The sequence below is a fragment of the Melospiza georgiana genome, chromosome 2, assembly GCF_028018845.1.
Source record: "Melospiza georgiana isolate bMelGeo1 chromosome 2, bMelGeo1.pri, whole genome shotgun sequence".
NCBI lineage: Eukaryota > Metazoa > Chordata > Aves > Passeriformes > Passerellidae > Melospiza > Melospiza georgiana.
Window position 1 is genome coordinate 108766681 of NC_080431.1, and position 23252 is coordinate 108789932.

Genomic DNA, 23252 nt, shown 5'->3' on the forward strand with positions numbered 1-23252 from the left:
GCCACACCTCAAATCCTGTGTCCAGTTTGGGGCCTCTCACTGCAGGAAAGGCACTGAGGGGCTGGAGAGGGTCCACAAAACAGGCATTGGAACAGGAGGTACTTAAAAGACCTGTAGATGTGGCACCTGGGGACATGGTTTCTTGGATTGCACAGTGCTGGGTTGGCAGTTGGACTTGACGATCTTAAAGATCTTCTCCAGGCTTCTTTTTGATTCCAATGATTCTAAAATTCACTCCATTCCTTGGGTTTGAACTCTAAATCTGAGACAGGGTACACAAATAATATGCAAAAAAAAAAAAAAAAAAAAAAGGAAATTATTGCTAAATTTCAGGGGGAAGTTTTAATGATTGTGAAAATATTGAGGACAAGAAATAATAGTAAATACTTATATTCAATGACAAGTGTGAAGGTAGGGCTGAATAAGACAATGTAAGTATCACTGAATAATTGGACTATATAAATGAGGCAATCTTGGGGTCATCTGGAAAGAACTATGGAGTAATTGTTAAAAATATATATTTTTTCTAGTCATGGAAGCTATAGCCTTATGATACTTCCATCCCCATATTTTCTGTGTTTTAACCTAGAGATAAAAAGAAGGAGAACAGGTTAACTATATGAGGAGGATGAATCTTTTATTCATCCTGGAATGAATCATGCTAGAACTTAGGATGATATGCAGAGAAATTTTAATAGTGTGATGCAGAATGCTTGCTTGATGATAATTTTTTAGTCTGGCTTTTCTAATAAGTTTGCCTAAATCATTATTATTTATATAAATATGTTTTGCTTGGTGAATATGACATCTTTTCAGGTAGCCTCATTGGGGGCTACTGTGTGTTTCTATTTGTTTCACAACCCTTATACAAGAGTTATAAACACACCACTTCCCTAAAGACTCTTCAAAACAAAGGCCTGAGCTAACAGGTAGGCACAGGAGCAGATCCCCTACAGGCTCTGCATTGCTGCTGAATGACAGGCTGGTGAGCTGCTTCAAGCTGAAACACCAGAGGAGTTGCTGGTGGAAATGCTTCTTGATATATCATTCAATTATTTTTCTAAGAAGAGATTTTATTTTTAAAAAATGCACTGAAAATATATAATCTGACTTTTTGTAAAAACAAGATTATTTTTTTTCCCCAGATGATTTGATACCTCTAATACCCAAGTGCAGGGAAAAATTTAACAGCTCATGGAAGTAGACCAGGCTGTAGCATGACATCCTTTTAATAACCCTACTTAGGAAATCTCATTGCCATTATCTTGCTTTAGAAATCAATTTTGTACAAAAAACAGTGGTGTGGTGTAGAGAAACTACAGGCAAAGGAGAAAAAATATTTTGGATCTTTTTAGATACTTTAATATTTATATCTGGCTTTCTGTACTATGGGTCTTTTTTTTGTTTGGGGTTTTTTGTGGGAGACGGGGAATCCTGTCACTGTAATTTTAAAAACTCTCTTAAAATTAAAGCTTTGCTTTATTCCTTCCCTTTTTCTTCATGAAATCAATATATCAATCCCAAATCTGCCACACAGAAAGAGACCAAGAGCATCTCAAGATATTAGGCTGATATTTCACTCGATTGTTTAGCTACATATATTCTTTTGTTCTTTTGTATTTCAAGACGGCATTAACATCTGCCATGGCAACCTTTTGATTATTTGTACTTTTTCCATGGAGATGATCTCTGGGAAATGTCACTGTGTGTTCAAGAAAACTAACATCTCCTCTGAAGTCATAAGGATAGCACAAGTGTCACATCAGATTCAATTAGAGATGAGCAGATAATGAAAACCTCAACATCTGGCTTCATTTACCCTTCTCCAGTATTTAGTGTGTTGTTAATCTCAGGGGACTCACAGGCTTAAAACATTTTAAAAGGCTTCTTGCAAATATTCTTCTCACCTTTTATATTTCATTTTAGTAATGTCTCTTCTCAATATGCATCATGAAAACTTTTGCAACCACTTTATTGAATACAAGTTTAGCTGTTTCTGCACTTTCTTTTAGGAAGGGCTGATATTCTATTCAAAGGACTATAAAGGTTTTTATTTTTGAAAAAAATGCTTATTGAAAAAATTAAAGATTATGGCCTGTTTGCAAAAATCATCAGAAGCAATGATTAGGTGGAAACAATAAAAACCATTTTCATTTATATGCCCAAAGCAGTAGGGGTGGGGAATTGTTGTTTTGTTGTTTTTGTGGGTTTTTAATGTGTGGTAAGGAGAAGACAATGAGAAAGACATAAACTGAAAGGAGAGACATTTTTGTCTTGCAATGCAAGATTTATGGGAACATTTCAGAAGATAAAAGATATGACTGACTGATCTTGAGTCAGTCGTGGTGGAAACGAAGTCACATTAGACAGCTCATTTACAGTCATATGCCTATGGCTTTGCACACATAACTTGAGTGTCCTTATAAGTATCTGCCCCCAGTTTGAACTGCTTGATTCAGCATGCACACAGCGAGGCAGAATATTCTTACAGGGCTGCTGTGCAATTCATGGCATATGTGACTTTAAATGATGCCCTTGTGAGTGAAAACCAATCTGAATGTAACTGAGAGGAGAGATTTAAGGCTGTTAAGTCTCAAGCAGGTACAAAGAATTCCCTTCTTATGAAAGACCTTGCCATATATTTAGTTTTTAAAAGGTATTGATGTCTCTATTGATAGGTCCAAATACATAGGACTATAGCTATGTATGGAGAAATAAGTAAAAAAAATACCTTTTCTCAGCTCACATTTACTCTCCAGAATCTCAGATTTCTCAGTATCAACACTCATCTGGACAGTGACTGTGTAGATTAATGTTTCAAGACTGTAGCTTCAGGCTGGACATAATTTTATTGCAATCTACTGTAGACTACTGCTATGGCATTACTGCATTTTCTTTTTCAGACATTTCTATTAAAACAAAGAAACCAAACATAAAAGTATGCATCAGAGTTTTTCAAGGCACTGTAAATATCAGCTGGAATGCTATAGTTTTTCCATCTATTATTATAATTATTTATGATTCCTGAATAGGGCCATCAATATAAACTTTTCATAACTGAGGGCTTTCCAATGACAGTGCTTTATTTTCAGAGCCCCCTCATGACACTTTAACATAGGAACCTAAACCCCAGTCCATTGTTTTACTCTAGATTCAAACCTTCTCCACTGATGTTGGCATAAGATAGTCATGCTCGGCAATGCTTGAATAAATGTTCAGATGAGATAGCTGGAAGGGTGAGTGCACCCCATGCACTTGACAGCCAGGCCCAGGACAGCTCTGAGAGCGTGTGGAGCAGGCAGCAGTGCTGCCTCTGCTGCAGAATTGTAGAATGGGTTGTGCTGGAAGGGACTTCAGACATTTTCTGGTTTCAGTCCTTCTGCCATGGACAGGGTCGCCTTCCACTAGACCAGGTTGCTCAGGGCCCCATCCAGCGTATTCTTGAACATTTCCAGGGTTGGGGAAGCCATGGATTCTATGGGCAGCTTGTTCAGCTTTACAGTCAGACCTCCTCTATATCCTCCTCAGATATCCCTCCCCTGACAGAAGTACCTTGTCTTCACAATTATCAGTCTATGACAAAATTGGCACAACAAATATAGGAGAAAAAGCAACACAAGCTCAGAAAATTAGCAAGTGAGGAATTCTCTTAAGTTTCTAAACACAAACCAAGAGATGGAGTCTTTTTGAACTGTGGATTGAATTCAAAGAAACAGCGCAGACTTCATGAAAAGAACTCTATGTCTCTGATGTCCTTTGATTTCAAAGTGTAGGAATATTTTCCCTTTGCATAGCAATGAATTCTTCCCCCTATTTAATCCTGTGCTATAGTTACAATATCTTCCAGGGACATGTCAGTCATTTTTTCTAAAAAGGTATAAATTCATAAACGTAAGATGTTTAATCTCACCACATTATCTCAAATCTCAGAAAGATCAGAAGGATTTTCATCCTCAAAATGTAGTTTTTACTTCAATAAATCTTTTGAACCAGAAATGTTCTAAAATATATATAACTCAGGCTGGACAAGTTAGGCAACTATTCCTGTGAATTTTTGCCTGGAATGAAATGTCCAGACAATAAACTGGCTTTCTGATTTTCAGACATTTCCAGAAAACCCTGTCTTCCTCTAACAAATTAAAACATTTTTGTAGTTATTTTCAAGGGAGAATCTGAGAGCACTTCATAAAACACACATAAACCTAAATCTTTGAAATTATATTTTTTTCTATTATTAAGTTTGTTCATTTTGAGGCAGCTGCATTTTGATGCCCAGATAAGTGCTGTTTTGATATACAGGTTGAATTAAGATTTCTTCATTGCATGTGTTAAAATCTAGCAGTTGGCTGGTCTCTCCAAATGATGGTGTTTTGCACAGAGCAAGTGTATGTACCTATCATGTGACCACATTCATCTAAAGCTAAAGCAGCAGCGTAGGAAGAGGAGCATGGAAGTCAGTGGCTGATGTAAAAATATTGTCTTCTGGCTGGTTTCCAGCAGGGTGACTGATGTGGTGGCTCTCACTTTCATTACCGCCAGAAAAATTGTTCAATGTATTTTAAATGTACATCCAATCTGATAGACACGGAATGTGAATTTAGCCACTTTTTCTCTGAGCAGGATCAATATGTCTGCAGCTGACTGGTATTTCTGAAGTTGTATATTAATTTTTAATAAATCTTCAGAATTGGTTACTTCACCTTTTTTATTTTTTAGCTTTAGTTTACTTCAAGTTTGACACATATTTGTTTTCAAACCATTCATCAATGATGGTTCAGAAGTCAAACATAAGATGAGCTGTAAACTTGATTTATGATCAAACAGCTTTCCTTTAAAAGGCACTGACCTATCAATCCCCATTGTTTTTAAAGAGGAATATACCAATTTTGATTAAAATGACTCCTTGATTCTAAAGTGGTGGGGGTGGACATTGGAGGGAGGAGGGGTGGTGCGAGGGTGGTGAAAAACAAAGGAAAAAAAGAAGTGAGAAGGAAAGAGAAAGAAAAAACCAAGAGGGAGGAAGGGAGAAGTGAATCCATGCATGAGTAGATAATAATATCCAGGAACTAAGATTCTTGCCAAGAGACTTGAGAATTCTCTCATGCAAGAATAGGAACCTGAGCGCTCTGCTCCTCCTGTGTGACAGCCATGTTGATAAGCACTACCTGGTGGGAAGAGGGTCCTCTCTTTATATTTTTAAACATATTCAAAGGATTTTTGTTCTCTGCATACAGTACAGAACAGGAAGTACTTTCAAATCGTGGATATTTCTGTAGGACACGAAAATTATTGCCTTTGTGCATCTATTTATAAAAAAAAAAAGAATAAAAGTTATTTAACTTATTTAAGAAACCAGACGTAGTTGTGAGTTTTATGAATTTTCTTGAGTTCTTGCTATTTAGTAAAATTTTAGTAAGAAAGTATTAAATTATGCTTTTGCTGTTCAATTTAGTAGATAACTGTGGCTCAATATATCTGTCTGAAAATAATATTGATTTTCATCAGACTCTCATATGGCTTAGTTAAGTCATTCTGCATGATTTTAAGGATATGAAAAAGTTTATAGGAGATACATAGGTCTACTCCAGAGATTCTAAACTAAATGAAGATTGCAGTAACTCTGTGTTGTCCATTAATGCTGACTCTCCATAATGGAGAGTGTACACATGAGAGGTGTAGAGGCAGCTAGAGAAATTCTCACCTCCTCCTCAGTCCACTGGAATTAATATGCCAGAACAAACTTACATACATTTTCAGGCTAAGAAATGGATCAAATAACAGACACTAAAGGCCCTGTTTGACTAAAGAAAAGTTTCAGATCACCCTGGAAAATTTTATATTTAAGCACGTATAGTTATTTAAATTCTTTTCCTTGCTTATATAACTCCTATTCACAGTAATTCCCTACAGTCTAAAGCTCCAGAATGAAGAGTACCCAAAGATATTTTTACTTTTCTAGACAGGTGAAGGAGTTGGCCCTGGAAAATGTGATTGCTTATAGGACAGACATACAAAAGTGTGAGATTGGTAGACATCTAAACGAATACAATGCTGGGATACTTTCCCCAGTTTAGAATTTTTAGTTACATTTCTTACTAAATATAAAGTCTTATGGTTACAAACATTGGTAACTATTCTTTTAAAATAAGAACATGATGCAATTAACTTCTGTTGAATCTTTGTTTTACTAGGGAGGTTTTGATTAGGGAGGTTTTGTACTCCTGGGGGATGGGACAGAGTGCACTCTAAGTAAAATGGGAGGAATGGGTGAAATAGTAGAGAACAGAGATGCTCCTTCAGGAAGCCTTGAGAGTCTATTAAAGGCAAAAGCAGCATCTTGGTCTAGAAATGGAATAATCTCGTGCAACAGAGCAGAACCTGGGACTGACTGAGTAGGAGAAAACTTTGCATAAATGGTCCTGTCAGTCTAGGTGGACAATAAATTGAGCATGAGTTGGTAAATCCCAACTGCACAGCTCTTGGCAAGACTTTAGCCAGCATGTCCAGGAGGGTGATCCTTCCCCATCCTGGGGCCACACCTGGGACACTGAGAAATTTTCAGCTTCTTGCTGTTCAAAAAGACAGATGTAGTGAACCAAGTTCAGTGCAGGGCCACTGGGTGGTTGGCAGCTGGAACACCCCAGGTGGTGAAATCTGCACCCACAGAGATCTTCAAAATGTGACTGGAGGAGGTCCTGACAATCTGCTCTATTGGACTTGCTTCCAACAGGAGGTTGGGTCACTCAGCTTCCAAAGGATCCTTCCACCTACATGCTCCTATGATTCTGATGCATCAGTTATGTGTCTAATTTATTGTTTTCAGTAGCATTTTATTTGTTTAATTGCGTATTAAATCTCATAAATTAAACTGGACATTAATTTTATAACAACTTCATACTTCTGTTGAAGGATAATTTTTCTCCATGTCCTGGGTCTTTTAATTTTAAAGTAGAAAGCTTCTTAGAGACCTGAGATACAGGATCATAAAAGTAATGTTGGTCTTTGCTTAAACTGAAAAAATGCTGGTTTTTAATCTACTTATTCATTGCATTCATATTAACTCCACAAGTTACTATATCTTTACTTACAATGGGGGAACTTTTCTCGCAGTTTCAAAACAGATTTAGAAAAACAGTGACTCAGAAGACATTATCTGATGAATAATAATTGAGTTGAGAATGACAGAAATGCAAAATTAAATTTAAATTCATAGTGGATGTTGAAAAAATGGCAATGTGCTGACGAATTATGAGCCTTTACAGAGAAGTTAAGAAATGGGAATGACGAATTTTACAGTTTAAGAAGAAAATATATTTTGAATCCTTTTCCTTTCCACCCACTTTAGCCTTTAAGGAAAAAAAAATAGAGAGAGAAAAACAGATAAAAAGAATTAGCATTGGTGTAAAGAAAAGTAGCAAGCCAGAGATGTTGCCAAAAATCTTTCAGCTCTCTCCAAAGCCTGTAGAGCAGAATGATTTCCCATAGACACTAGGAGCTGTAAGAAGCATGAACTGAGAGAGGGTTTTTGACCAAGTACACGTGTTTTACCACTCCCCTGAATTTTGATTCATTGCTAGGTCTGATGGGTTAACATCTTTGATACCAACTGAGTGGGTTTATGCTTTTATCATATAAAGGATAATGTCTGTAAAGCAGAAACACAAGTTGATAATGGTTCCATTCTCTAATTGTTGCAAAGTTTAAATTAATGCTGTACCTTTTAAAGAACATTGATAATTTACTAAAAGACCAGAGGAAACATAATGAAGAGAATGCAAATAAACTTCTCCTGCTATTCCACTGACAGGAGACAAGTGTGTTTAGTAGATTAAGCCCATACACATATGGGTATGTGTGTGTGTCAGTAAGAAAAGGAGCATTGATTTTGACAAGTTGAAGGGAACAAATATTCTAGAGCTATATCAAAATGTCAAATGTATTTTAAATCTGCGACAGCCCATAATCTGTGTTAGAAACTGAAGTATGAATTGATGTTGAAAAGCAGAATATCAAAATGTTGCAGGTGACTAGAAAAGTTGGAAACTTCCCATGAATGTTTACTACCAGAATTAAAGGGGAAAAATTATTTTTTGTTTCATATGGCATGCACTCATCTCTCAGACACTGTAAAAAGTACACTTGCTAACAACAACAACAACAAAAGTAGTAATAATCAATGTCACTTCTATGAATCAAGTAAGCAGATGTTATATTTAGTAGAATAGGAGGATTTATATACATGCATGGTTTGAACACATTTCAACAACCTTCAGAAGGTTTTTTACCACTACAAAACTCATCCTATTCTATTACTGCATAAAAATCTACTAATATTATTTCAGGGTAGACCAAAAGGTAAAAGAGAAGCCATTGTATTAGGAATCTTGACATTATTTCACTGTATCCATTCATTGGATTTTGAAAACTTATCTGGTATTCCACTTTACAAAGTTTCAGTGTTGGGACTATCTTTCAAATAAAATTGTCATCAAATATTCTAAGTTGTTTTACAGTAACTTATGTTCTTTACCTTTTAATGACTATACCATACAAAAAAGTAATTAAATATCACAGCAAACTGAAATTCTCAATAATATTTACCAAAAGAGAAAATTGCAATGTCAGTGCATTCTTGGTTTATGGTTTTGTTGGTTGGTTGGTTTGGGGTTTTTGGTTGGTTTTGTTTTATTGCTTGGTTGCTTTTTTGGTGGTGTTTTTTTTTTTTTTTTTTTTTTTTTTGTTTGTTTTTGTGGGGGTTCAAAGAAATTACTTTCTTAATACAAGGACCTTTAATTTTGGTGCTATATTTACTGTCTAAGCAAAAACATTTACAGCTACTGAAGGCATGAACATTATTAAAACAAAAGAAAACCAAAGCCTTCTTGAAATAATAGGTATAAAACCAAGTCTTAGTCTACCCAATAATAATCAGAACACTACATATGTGAATTTCTTTCTTTTCTAGCGCCACTAACAGATAAACCACCAAAGCTTTTACACCCCTTGGAGAGTAAGCTAACAATTCAGGAGACCCAGTTAGGTAAGTAGCAAACATAACCTCTGTTCAAATTGTATGAAGGAATTTGATGTGTTAATGGTAATGTGATGGCATGTTGACATCAATAATTTAATTGAAAAGACATTAGACACATGTTGATTCCATGCAGAGATGTATGCTATATCATTGACAAGATTGTTGTTGACAAAAAAATTCTTAATAATTAATACTGAATGCTGAGCTTTTGGTTACTGATACTAGGTTTTATCTTGATGAAAGTCAAACAGTGACCAGAGTATCTGAACTTTTCTTCCTAAACTTTCCCTTCTCTGTATATTTATACATACTTACTCTGCGATTCATTGGGATTTTGTAGTTTAAGTTCTGCTCAGAAGACTTCTGTGCTTTGTTTGCAGCAAAGATATTCTGTAATTACAAAGGCTGTGCTGGGCAAATTATCCAGCAAACAGTAGTGTTATCATAGTAGCATCTGATAATTCTGAATGTATGGACATTCATGCATAAGTGAATGAAGAGAAATTGATGCATGAAGAAAGCATTTTGTTTCACTTTTTCTAGTCTAGTGGATGGTGGCTATGATTGGTCATTTTTGTGTCCTACTGCTGCAGAGGTAATGAGGGCTCCAAAACTGTGTGCATGTGTTACTAGATTTTGCAGGATATAGCAATTTATCTCTCTTGTGGATTGGCAATGAGGACAGCTTGTAAGAAAGAAACAGTAGGTTCCACTGGAGTTATGCTTTGGTGTCAGAACAGTAACCTATTGATAGATTTTCTGGCATGTTGGCTACAGGAGAAAATGGAAACCAATCTGGTGGAAACAAATCTCGTAGGAAAAAATATATATAAATCTCATAGAAAAAAACTCTGCAAGCAAAGCTCAGTACATTCTGCAACACAACATCAGAAAAAGCAGAAGGCTTGCAAATTAATTCTGACAGTCATTGGCAGAGCATTTTATGGTGATTACCAGCTTATGGCTAATAGTGGCCAGAGAATAACTCATATTTTCTTTGATATTAGTAAACTATTACTTTGAATGATTCAGGCTATGCAGGTAAATTTCTGATATGCTGATATACCGTTTTTTTAGAAACTATTGCATAGAAAAGGAGACGTGTAGCATGTTTCCTTCTAGAGCTTTCTATTGTTCTGAAGGTATTGTTTCTGATACACTGATTCAGAAAATCTTTCCTGGATGCCAGCCCTAAATGATTTTAGGTTGTTTGAACACAAGACTAGGGAACAGAGAGCAAAGTGACTGCATATTTGTTTTTTTAACTAATGTGGCTTACTGAGATATTTTTGATGAAAAAAAAGAAAAAACAAAACCAAAAGGCAGAACCTTTCTGGGTTTTGATGTTGTCCTGCTAAATATACTTTATGGTGAGACTATTTCAAGAAGAGTGTAATTATTAATGGCCAGCTAGAGGCTTTTTTCTATGAGTTTAAGAATTAATCTCAGTTTTGATTTTTCATAGTTCTAAAAAATCAAATAATTTGAAAAGAACTGGGTTTGAAAAAGACACTTTTCAGAAAACTAAATAGATTTTGGTGAATATAAAAGAGAAAAGTTGAAAACATCACTTTCAGACACGGATGGGAAAGTCTGACCATAAATTAATGTGATGTTACAGTACTTAGCCTTATATCAAGAAGATACAAGAATATATTAATTTGTTGTTTAAAAGCCTGTAAAAAACCTGTGAGAACTGGAACAAGTGAAAAAAACTGATGGTTCCCTAACATAAAACTGTGTTTTTCTGCACTTAGATTTAATGCCTTAGTCCTGCTGGATAACCTTTGAAAGGTCTATGTTTCCCTGAGGAAAGCCAATGTTCATTTCTGGGGGTCAGTTCATAGCTTGCAGAGATGCAGAATATTTAAATGTTGGAATAATGCCAAGGTTCACTCAGATAGCTGTTGAAGCCAGGAGAATCCTACTCAGCTGAGACTTGGGGTGGTCTCATCTTGTGACTGGTATAAACACTGCCAGAAAATGTTAATCCTCCAGAATGTATTTGGGATGGTGTGTTTGTCCCTTACTTGGAAAATAAAAGTGCTGGTGGATGCTGGAGAAGTGGAATGGGTGGTAGTCCTATTCCCAAAGTGAAGACAGAGCAAGGAACTAGGAGCTTGGGGCAGTCCAGGATTTCTTTAGCAGATAACAAATTGCTGAGGAGCTGGGGCAATCCCTGCTCTCCTGCCACATTTCTGTCCTTCTCACCTCACAGTCCTGCAGCTGGAGTTGGAAATTAAAGAGGTTATGTGTGTGTGTCTGGGAATGTTCAGGAGGTCACACCTACCTTACAGGGACGTGTGTGGCTCCAGGTGCACAGGATGTACTGAAAAGTCAATGGTGATGGTTCACCTCCAAATCTTCCCCTGTGGAGCAGTGCTGGGCACACTTCTGAGGAGGATCACAGTAATAACAGTGTATTTCCACTGAAAGAGCTACTGGAATTCAGTTCTTAAACAGAACACCTCCATGCAGTATCTAACTGGAGGTGTATCCAGCTCCCAGGACATATCTAAGACACATCTCATTCATTTGGCTCCAGCACTGCTGGGTGACAGACACATGAGGCATTGTGGGCTCTTCCACACACAGCAGTTAAAACTAAAGCCGTGGGATCACAATCCTATTGGGTTATTATCTTGCTTGGCTTCCATGAAACAACATCAGAGCAGGATGTGACTGCAGGGAGGAGTTTCTCTAAGGGGTGACTGGTATGGCTTAAGTCAGGCTTGCTGAGGCAAAAGGTGAGAAACCAGAGCAGGAGAATCTGCACACCTCAATCCTAGGAACCCACAGGCTCTCATCATGCTCAAGCTATCCAGAGCTGTTAGAGGAAAAGAGGTCAGGCTCTTCAGCTGGTATTTGGGTGTGTGTGAAGCGTGGCTGTGCTGCAAACAGTCACTTTAGAGAGTCACAGGTATCTTGATATATCGAGGTATCTTGATATATCATCAGAAATATCTGTTTATTTCACCGAATAGTAACCAGAAATGCATGAGATAGAAGGACAGGATAAAAATTGAAGGAGAATTTAATTTCTCAAAGGTTTTTCATGTAAAATAGCATGGGAGAGCTAAGGAATGAAGTACAAAAACCTAGATGAGGAAAGAAAGATAAGTTTCTGGACTTTATGTTTTCTGTTTGTTATTTCGCTTCCAATTTTGCTATCAATTACTTAATCCTGTTGCAGGGATAAAAAAATGCTAAATACATTCAAGATTTTCCCCTGTTAAAAAGGCTTTAAGGTAGATATGTGACCCCACTACCAACTACTTCTCTGGAAACATCTCCAGATAAAACATTATGTTAAATACTCTCTTCAAAAGATTGTGTCCTGCAAAGCTTGGAGCTGTGGGAAGATGCAGAGTGTTTTCTGCTCTGAGCCCCTCTGTGGTCTGGCAGCAGCATGGGCCAGGAGAGAAAAGCTGCAATGAGCAGGAGGCCAGGGGAGACAGGGCACGGGAACGAGGAGCACAATGACCAAGGAACTGAGTTCCACAATATCCTTCTTCTTACCTTCAACATGCTAACCAAATCAAATGTACAAATCCCTGATAACATAAGATCCCCTTGTAATAGTAATGAAAACACAAACATAAAAACATTAACACAGACCTGTTCAGGAAGGATTTAATTAACCTTACCCCTTATATATAGTTACCCTAGGACTTTGGGTACAATATTTTTAATTATAGAGTCATGCAGATGTTATGTGTTTACGATAGAAGTATATTATATCCATTATCTGTAAATTTATTTTAAAAATTATATTCCAGGATTTTTTATTGGTAACTTCTGAGTCTTTTCAGATTCATCTTTCAGGTTACAATGTTTTTCACACCAACACTACCCAAAATCTGCCCCCCTCAAGGAAAGAAAGAATACTATTAGCCTGACTCAAAAAAATCTGACTTTAGGAACCAGTTGGTTCATGTCATATTACTAAAGATGACAAATGTGATTCCACAATAGACAATAATGGATCTGGATTAAAAAAATACAGAAACTGAAATAATTATTTTAAACATATCACAAGCTAGTTAGCCTCTGCCCTCCCCACTTTTTCAGTGTGTCTCCTGGTTCTGCACAAGGCTGTAATTTGACATGCCAAAATTAACCCAGAAATATAAAACTATTGTTGAATTATTTTTAGCTAAGTAGGCGTGATGTTAGAAAAGAGAAACAAACAAACAAACAAACAAACAAACAATCCCACAAACAATCAAACAAAAAAGGAATAACGTATTTCCAGCACAATATGAATGGACCTTAAAGGTAAGTTTGTACAGGAACCAAGAGACTTTCTCTGTCATCTGAATAAAGTGAATTTTCCTAAATTCCATCCAATCCAAAACATTACTTGTGACCAAGTAATTTTTTTATCTAGGACATTATTTTGATGAAATTGAATTAACTATCATGTAGTGAATTGGGGATTTCTTCTTTCTCACCCTTCCCTGCACAGATTCAAGAAAAAATTTAATGGAAATACTTTAGTATATTATTTCTAAGGCAGTAATAGGAAACAGCTGCCCCATCAGGGACAGAAGAATGCTGATGCATTTATAGCACCACATTGTCATAAAAATCTTCCACAGAAATTGACCTTGACAAAAGCCATCCTTAACTAGATTAATCAGTAGATGTATAAATAAATTAACTAAAGTGATATGCAATAACTAGCAATCAGTGACTCCTTTCAGGATGGAGATTGAATTGAAAGAATATTGAGAACTTTAATTTCTTCAGATTTCATGTAAATGTTCTATCCACTCTGCAATACAAATATATTTTTTTCATTTTATGAAGAATTTCTCATTTATATGATTATAAAAGACAGACATCAACTGTCTTTGAACAAAATCAGACTTTTTTTGATCATGTGTACCAATTGGACACTTGCTCTTTGATATATTCTATGATCGGATTAATGTAATATAGGCAACAGTTACACATGGGAATAATTAAAACTGTAAATTCAAAATTTACCTCCCCAGTGCCATCTAATTTATTTAATATTTATTTAAGAATTTGGATTATCCTTTCAAAAAACAACTTGGATTCTTCTGAAAAAAAAAGAAAAATTAAAAGACTTTTTTCTGTTTAAACTATTTATTGCAAAAAGTTAGATTTAAACAGGCTAATATTTTAAGAGGCTTTTTTCATTGAGAATTTTATAACCTCACTGTTCTGAAACAATTTATTTTTATATTATATCAATTCCTGGACTATACTCACCTAGTGAAACATTAGGAAAAGTCTTTGCTTAAAATCTCACATAGTTCATGACTTAACTGCAGGCTAGTTCATAAAAAGTGAAATATTTTAAATCTAGTGTAAATGGATAAAGAATATATATGCTATCAGCATATGAAAAAAACAAAACCACAACAATACCTCAAGCAAACAAACAAAAACAAATAAAGAAACAAAACTAAAAGCGTTTTTGACAATTTTTCCTACCATGATATAAATGAAAATATAAACCAACTATTCAGGAAAATCTTACACAGGGAAATATTTATCTGATTGGGGCAGAAGTTTGCATTTTGCTGTTAATTTTGCTGTGTTTTTGTCAATGATAACAGTTAGATATGCCAAGCAGCTCAAGCCCTGTTTTTGTAGGCTCTGAGGACCATTATGGGAGAGACACATTGAAAATGGAGAGCCTGTGAAGTGCCAGAAGCAGCAATAATAACAGCAGTGAGGGGTTTTTACGAAGTTTAAGCAAATTTAATAAATGTCTTATTGTCTGCTTTTTTATAAATGTGCTCAAACAGGATCATTTAGTTGGAAGGGAAGAAATTATTAAAAAAAGTTCTCTTTATTTCTCTGAAGCAGTGCTATTAGGAAGTTCAGAACATCAAAATACCTACTTGAGCATGGATGTACACTATTTTCAGTCAAGCCAGATGCAGCCTGACCAAAATTGCACACAGACTCTTTTACATGTTCTAATTTAAATAGGGAAAATAACTTTTAATTTTATTCTTGGCATTTTCAGCTTTCAAGTTACAAAGGCAGAAGCAAAACATGAAAGTAGGCTCCAAACAAGGGTCTTAACTTAGGAAAAATAAAAAATCTAGTAAAGAGGGTGATAACAGAAGTTTTAATCTCTAAAATCTAACTTTTTGGGGAAAAAAAAAAAAAAAGTGTTTTCAAGGTAGCCTACACTCCCATCTTAAAATTTTTAACCTTCAGATTGCATTAACCCAACTATTCTGTAGCTGAGGCTGTCCATGAAGGGCCCAATAGAGTTTACTGAAGGGACAGTGAGTGAGTCAGAAATGTTCAACTGCACCAAGGAAAAGTTTGTGGTTACAGCTCAGTGACAATGTGTCAACTGATTTTCCTTCCACTCCTTTTCCTAATTTGATCAAATCCTAAAAGGTCATGGTTAAGATATTAAAAATAGCATATATAGTTTAAAGCCTTCTTTTTCTCTCTTTATGCATTTGTGTGTGTCTGAGAATAAATACATATAGATGTATAACTAATCTCTCCCTATATATTATATTTATTTATTTATTTACATATGGACAAAATTTGACAATGCATTTGTTCAAGTTTTATCCCTCTATATCAATGCTTTTTCTGGGACATATGTATCTGATATAATGGTGGAAGAATAAAACTTTTTTATTCGTGCTAGGTTATAATCCATTGAGAAATGTCTGGTCTAGATGCTATATAGCATGCTTATCTGTGCTAAACATCTAAACAGGATTTAATGAAATCAAAAATGTCTGTTCAGTATCTCTGCAACTATGCCAACTTGATTCTTTATGTACAGACTAGATATATGAGAATATTCTATTTCATATTGCTTGTGCAATACAACCCAGTTTATTTTGATAATATGAGAGAAGACTGCATATCAGTTGGATTATACTGGATCATTTATGACTTAAACAATCAAAACTTATATGCTCCTTATTCTTGGAGTGAAATATACTGAGATGCAGCAAGACCTTTTTAGTAATGCTCTGTGGCAGACTGGAGGATAGAAATTATTGTAACCAAGATCATATTAATTACACACAGAAATAAATGCAATTTAGGCACATATAGTACATTTTTTCATGTGACATTGTAGCCCTAGAAAAACTTTAATTTTATACATTTAAAAAATTACGAATCATATTGTTCTGTGATAATTTGTACCAGATTTTTTGCTTCAAGCTGTACCTAATGTTTCTGAATTATATGTAGGGACTCCATCATATATGATGCTGAAAAACAAACAAACAAGTGCTTATTTGTGTTAAAAAAAACACCCAAATCATCATACAATGGTGCTATGCACAAGCATTAAAATATTAAACAGAAAATGTCAAACTCAAAAGTTTACTATTGTGCACCATCATTTATAACTGCATTTAAATTAACTAACTCCTCCAGAATTTCTTACCATAGGGATACAGTTCTCTTGTGAGCCGCAAAGTTAATCGTATATAAAGCTTATTTCAAGAATAATGTATTGGAGAAATGACAAACATTAGCACAGTTTTTACCCAGGAATTTACAGTTTTTACAGGAATTATTCTGTTTTCCAGCTCTAGGATAAATGATTTCCAGCCCTATAGGTTAAGTCAGCATGTGCTCATGTGGTTCAAAGAAGCAGAATGAAGCTGCATTGAACACTGGTTTTGCCTCAGACATACTGTGGATTTGGATTTAGATTTGGTGCTGCACACAGGTTTCATTCTGAAAAATCCATCTAAATCTGCATGCATTCTTAATAGCAAAAGTTATCAGGGATTTGAGAGCTTGTCAGGTCATTGGAAAATACAAGGTTGTGTGAAGGAACACTGAGGGTCTGAAGGGTTTAAGGTTTAAATGCTTTTGATAAACTCTTATACTTTAGAACATAGTAGTGTGAATATTTTGAAGCAATCAGCTGAACAGGATCTTTTTTTACATTTGTTAACATATGAGTAACACTGAGACTCCAGATTGTGCATTCTGAAGTGCTATTCTTGTCTGTTTTCATAAGATATTATGGATGAATACACAGTCTATATAATCTCAAGATGTAATCAACACGTATTTTTAATAAATATTCAATTTGCTACCTACATAATTTAACATATTTAATATCTGAGGAACTTGGAAATAAAAAAATAATGTTCACAGAAATTAAACTTGATGCCACACAGCATAATTGATATTAAAAAATGAAAATAATTCCAACAGTTTACATATGGCATGTATTATAAAGCTTCATATAGTATTTTTTTAGTAATGAAGGCATGATGAACTATAGGTCAATGCATTCCTTTGTTTTGGTATAGGCTTGAGAATTATTAGGGTAAACATGGTTATTGGTATAAATTTCATATTGACAAATAAGGCTGACAGTGTGTTCAACGTTCACATGCCAACCAGAACTGGTGTCCTGTACCTGTCTGAGAATGCTTTAAAGAGCTATAGACAAAAGGTAACACAGCAGTATTTTCCACAATCTGTCCTCTTTTAATTTTTTATTCTTTTGCCTGAGGTTAAATTGTGACAATGGACTACTTAGGTACTTTTGTTCTTTTCCACACAAGACAGTAAAATATCACCTGAAACAAGAAGTCTATTGAATATTTAAGTTTCATGCCAATCTGAAAATATACACAAAGAAAAGACCAAATGCAAAAAATCCCAGATGTTAAACACTTGTTTCACTGCTCAGAGGTAACTCTTGAGAACCATGGAGCTAGGAAGTCAAAGGAAAGAGAAGGCATTCAGTTCAGTAGACCCCAAATTTAAATTTACAGGATTTTTTTTGTGTTTGTGAGGTCTCTGAGCTTTTACCTGGAGCTCTGCAGCAAATGCCGCCTTCTACTGAATCAGAAATTTCAGCTGCTTCAAGTGTCCTTCACCTAGTTATATGTTAAATTACCAGTATGCTGGTGTCATTCCAACAGCAAGTTTACAATAATTGAAAATATTGGAAAATAAATAGTAGACAAATTTTATATTTATCATTAAAAAAGCCCTATCAAGCAACTATTCGTGTTCACTACAGAAGTAAATGAAGCACATACTTCAGTTAACCACATTAGGCATATTTAGAAAAATTTATAACAACCATTGCAAAATTACTTCTCTGTACACTAATGTAATGAATAGATTGGAGATGTGAGACTGTGGGGTTATAAACTGAGTTTCTTTCACAGCTTTCAAAGCAATTAATTTGAAGTAATAAATGCTTGTAATTTTTAATCATTCGTTCATGGTCAGATTTTCACGAGATATCTAAGAGCATGCATGGTACATTTCTCCTCATTAAAAATCAAATGAACACTAGCTTCTTGGTGCTGGTTTTATATGTTTAGGGATTGATACAAAGATACCTATGGGTTTATAGTAGAGAATTTTTGTGGGTTTCTTGTGTGTGGTTTTAATCTCCCATAAGTTTATAATAAACAGAGAATTCATCCCACTTAAATCAAAATTAGAGGATTTCTATTTGGAAGACCTTTTCAACTTTTAATAAAGATATTCAATACTCATATAAAGGAAGACAACTTAAAAATACAGCAACCAATATTTCATTTGTTTAACCTTTGTCAAGCGGCAGTTAACATAGCTGATATCTTATCATAGCAACATTTTCCAAAGTGCCATTTACAGTCTCCCAATGCTTTGGAAAGGTCAGGCACCTAAAAAAGCTTACAAATGCAAATAATTTCCATTATGAGATACTCAAATCAGTAAGATTATTCTTCTTAGTAAAAACAAACAAACAGAAATTAAAAGGCAGAATCCAAGACAAAATATTTTGGAACTGCTGTTGGGGAATAAATTATCTTAAGGGATTTTTTAGAACATTCAGAATACTTACTATAGTGGACACACATGCAAATGTGTTACCAACAATAATAGCTCAACCTATTTTATATCAAAAACTAAAATGAGTACTAAAATGTTATTGTAGTAGTTACTGGAGGGACACAGACAAGGCATAACTCAGTGTAGTTGAAAGACTTTTCTAGTTGATACCCATTACAATTCACTGCCTGCATTTTAGTTTTATGAATACTCACCTTTTCAGAGTTGTTTTATTGGGGGAGTTCCTTTTATCAACCTGCCCCTGAGGAAAGGAGGAAAATGGAGGTAGAAAATGGAGTGTGGTTTCCAGGGCAGACTGAGCCACCAGTTCAAGAGACTCCTACATTTACAGCAGAAAGAGGTCTGGGGAGGACAAAAATTTTGCTACTGTTTCCTGCAATTTCTGGCCATGCAAACCCATTGGTCTAGTTGTTTTCTGTTTAAAATTATTCTGACACAGTTACACTGAAAGAAAAAAATTACCCCAAACCCCCCTACATAAACCCCCTTTTAGAGTAAGATGCACAAAACCCATTAAGATGCCTAACTTCTGCTGCTGTCATACCTTTGTGTTCCTGCTATTTATACACTATGAAGAGTGTTCACTTTTTCAGTTGGGATCTCTGGCTCAAATAGGCTCCTGAATTAGTCAGTAGAGTCTCTTGAGAGGATACAGAGCTTCACCTGGCAGCTATGCCAGCCATTAATGGTGTGATGTTTCATGACTGCTTTAAAGAGGTGCAAATCTGTGCTGCTCTGACACCTGCCTCCCCTTACACTCCTCTTATTTCATCCAGCTTCAGCACTCTTCCTTGCAAGGCTGAAAAGCAATTTAAAGGAAAGGAAACCAATTTAAGCTGGATAACTTTCTGTACTGATGGTGCCATGAGTGCAGCAAACCCTCATGCCAATACATGGTCAGAGTGAGAACTGCAGCCAGGGAGAAAAGGTGGAAGAAGGTGTTTTGACTCAAACTTATTATGAAACATCACTCTAAGTCTAGACTTAGTCACAGTAACTTCCCAAAGAATATCAATTTAGATCAAGAGGCACCTGCATTATATAAATCATATCACACCAGAGTGGAACTGCTTTGCAGCTACCTGCATCTTCCCATCACAAGGGCTTTGCCTGGTCTTTGGCAAACTGACAACTTGTTGCCTTCCCTGTACAGGATTTTAGAGTATTTTTTTTCAGACATCTGAGATGACAAAGCTGAACTTGGAGTGTGTGAATGTGTTCTGTCATGATACCTCTACATAACAGGTGAATGAACACCAAATTCCAAAAATATATTAAATATGGCTTTCAGAAACATTTTATAAGAGGAAATGGAAAAGGTGTGGTATATCACAGAAATTTATAGCCCAGGTTTTCTAATATGTTTACATTTTTGACTGCTAAATTTTTTGAAATGTAGGTCCATTTATTAAGATAATGTGCTAATGATTTGCCATGAGCATGATGAGGACATCATTATTTTGATATTATATAAAGATATATTCAATCACACCACTACTTATTTGACTATCTTGTATCCAGTTAAAGAGGCTTGAGAGCAAAGGAGACATTTAATTGTGATAAAAGCAAAAAAGGTATTACTCATAACAACTTTTTAATTAGATGTTAACTTTTTTTAGCCATTGTTCTTGTTCCATCTCCTTTTTACTCATCAATATGAGTAACAAGCACATTGGATGATGGTTCTTGTTTTTCTGCAGAAGTGCACATGATAGATTAATGATACTGAGAACAACATAACAAATAATTTTCATACTTCCACAGCTCGGAAAAATTGAAAGATAATTTTAATTTAGGAATATGATATTTTATTTGGTACATTTTAAGTCTCTTAATGCTATCATGTAAGAAGACTTTCAGGCATTTTTTTAGTTTTTCCTCTTAGTGGTATGAAAAAATAAAGCTGTTTCTGCATTTGAAACGTTGCTTTGCTATGAAAAATGCATTGATTTGAATACAACTGCAACAGTAAGATTGTTGACTCAACCTTATCTGTATAATACATTGAAAAAGTACAATTCATATAATACATTGTTATGGTAAATGTAAGGATTGAGTGATATCTTATTTTTACTTTTGTCTGACTTTATGTTGCAGGCAATTATCAGTGAAAATGGTTCCAAATTGTCATTTTTAATTAGTAATATTTTGAAATGCTTTCCTCTTTCAGTCAAAGCTATATTTTTCTTCAGGAAAGTTGAGGAGCTGCTGTGTCTTCACTGCTCATGCCAAACTACCAAAGCCCCACTCTCACTGTGTTCAGTGAGTCTTTGCACACATCCTTTTTCTCAACTCCATCTTCATGTAATCAGAAAATAGAGTTCCAGCCTGAAGCAAACCAAAAGAGAAGACTCTACCCAGTCAGTATCTCTCTGAGTTTGAGGATCCCCTCTGCTGAACTTTGCTTGTCATTTAGAAGTGTTATCTTTGTAATGGCAAGATGGTGTCACTGCCTGATCCATCGCCCACCCCTCTGCAGTACCCCTGCCCCAATCTCAGGTTTTGCTTTGTGGCAATCTGTTAACAAGTGTGGGTGTGGACCAACTCCTCTGAGCTGTCATAATATCCCAAGGCATGAAATGTAATTCATGAGGATCTGTGTCCTGAATTCAGTATGATTCATTCCGAATTAACCTAATGGATGAGGAGACACAAAGTGTTGAACTGCCGGTAGGAATTTACAAGCAGCCCACGGATGGGAAAATAAGGAGTTCAGTAGTTTGAGATGTCAGAAGAGGGAAGCTGGTGCAGGTATTGCTGGTTACTTCAAAGCCACTTAATTTGGGTCTCAAGTGGGACTGACTTGGGGATGAGCTGAGTCTCAGTTCTTGACCCCAGCAGCATTTCCTGAGTCATGGAAGGTAAATCATTGCTGAAGTTTAAGGCTGTGGGGTTTTCTTTGCTTTCCAAAAGGCTCACAGTACTTGTTACCACTTGCTGTGGCACAAATGTTTTGCAATTCTTTGACACACACATTTATGATTTAAAGAACAATATACAGTCCTTACTAAATAATCTAATATCGTGTTTGTCTATTCAATATGAAAAAGCTTCTTCACTGTTAGTAATGATTACTTTATTTGTTTATGATCGGTAATTTACCTACCCCCAAATACATTATCTATCACATAGGCAAACCTATAGATAAATTTGCCTTGATCATGAAAATACAACATAATATTATATTTAAATTAAAATTCTGGGGGTATTTGAAAATTAATTACAAAACCCAACACAGACAATAATCTAAAAATTATTACCAGCTGTTCCTGGGGTTCATCTTTTGCAGCACAGAAATACATGCAAATAGATTAAAAGACAAAAGTGTTAAAATTTGAGCAAAAGAAAAGCTATTTTTTATAAGTTTTTTACAGTCCCAACTAGAAAAAATGGGACTAGAGGGTCTATAGAATGAAAATCCAATGATATGTATCATCAGTTTTATTCCCTAGTAAATTTGATACATAATTTTTTTTTTAATGAAGTATATAAAAAGATAAATTATTTTAAAGCCAGCAGTCTACCTTTAAAAGTAGATTTTTTTAAAGGGAAAATGTTTGATTGGCATTCACATATAACCTATGTATATTATAGGCATAAATGGGACCAGATTACTGTAGCTGTAGATTTTACAGGCTGTATGGAATAACAATAAACTAAAAATCCAAACATTTTTTCATGCAGACATTAAAACCCATGTCCTGCATAATTTTCCTTATGGTAGTAAGCCATAAATGTGTTTTGAAAGACAAGGAGAAGTTGGATTTTAAGAGTTGTGTGTTTTCTAATAGAGAAGAAAAAATCTTTTTAAACAATTGTTAAATTTTGTGTCTTAAATTAAATTGTGTCTTAAATTACCTGTGTCTTAAATCCCTTTAAAATTAAACAGGGGAAAGACCATAAAAAGATGGGGTTTATTTCTATAGCTTTCATCCTTCCTCATGCACCTGTGCTACTCAGTTCTGTCTACTTAAACATTTATCTAAAGAATATTTATTTTGCTCTAAGACTGGAGAAGGAAAAAAATAAAAGGAATCAGTCAATAATTAATAAAGGTCAAGACTTGTAAAGGTCTGTGCTGCCTCCTTAAAAACATAAGATGATAACAGGAATAGGTGGCTTGAGAGAGCATCTCTGATGTGCAGCTAAATTAAATAACTTATGTAGCATTAATGTTAGGATTTTTTTGCTTTAAAGACTAATCCCGGGAAAAAGTGACTGTGAAAATCTATACATTAATTTTGATTTAAGTAGAAAATACTACTAAGAATGTTTAAATTAAACATGTTTTTCTTAAAATTTCACTTTTAAAAACAAACTGCTTGGAGTCATAAGTTAAAAATATCGTGAGGTAGAAGTCTGGCATATTTAA

At 35.1% G+C, this 23252-nt stretch overlaps 1 protein-coding gene across 4 annotated transcripts in view; it reads left to right on the top strand.

Annotated features, from left to right (window-relative positions):
• IL1RAPL1 (interleukin 1 receptor accessory protein like 1) overlaps nucleotides 1-23252 on the top strand; it is a 670406-nt gene that overhangs the window by 499972 nt on the left and 147182 nt on the right. For all 4 annotated transcript variants that reach the window (XM_058043156.1, XM_058043167.1, XM_058043178.1 and 1 more), the window contains one exon: nucleotides 8966-9040. In XM_058043156.1, the coding sequence (XP_057899139.1) occupies nucleotides 8966-9040 (75 nt within the window). The remainder of the gene's footprint in view (nucleotides 1-8965; nucleotides 9041-23252) is intronic.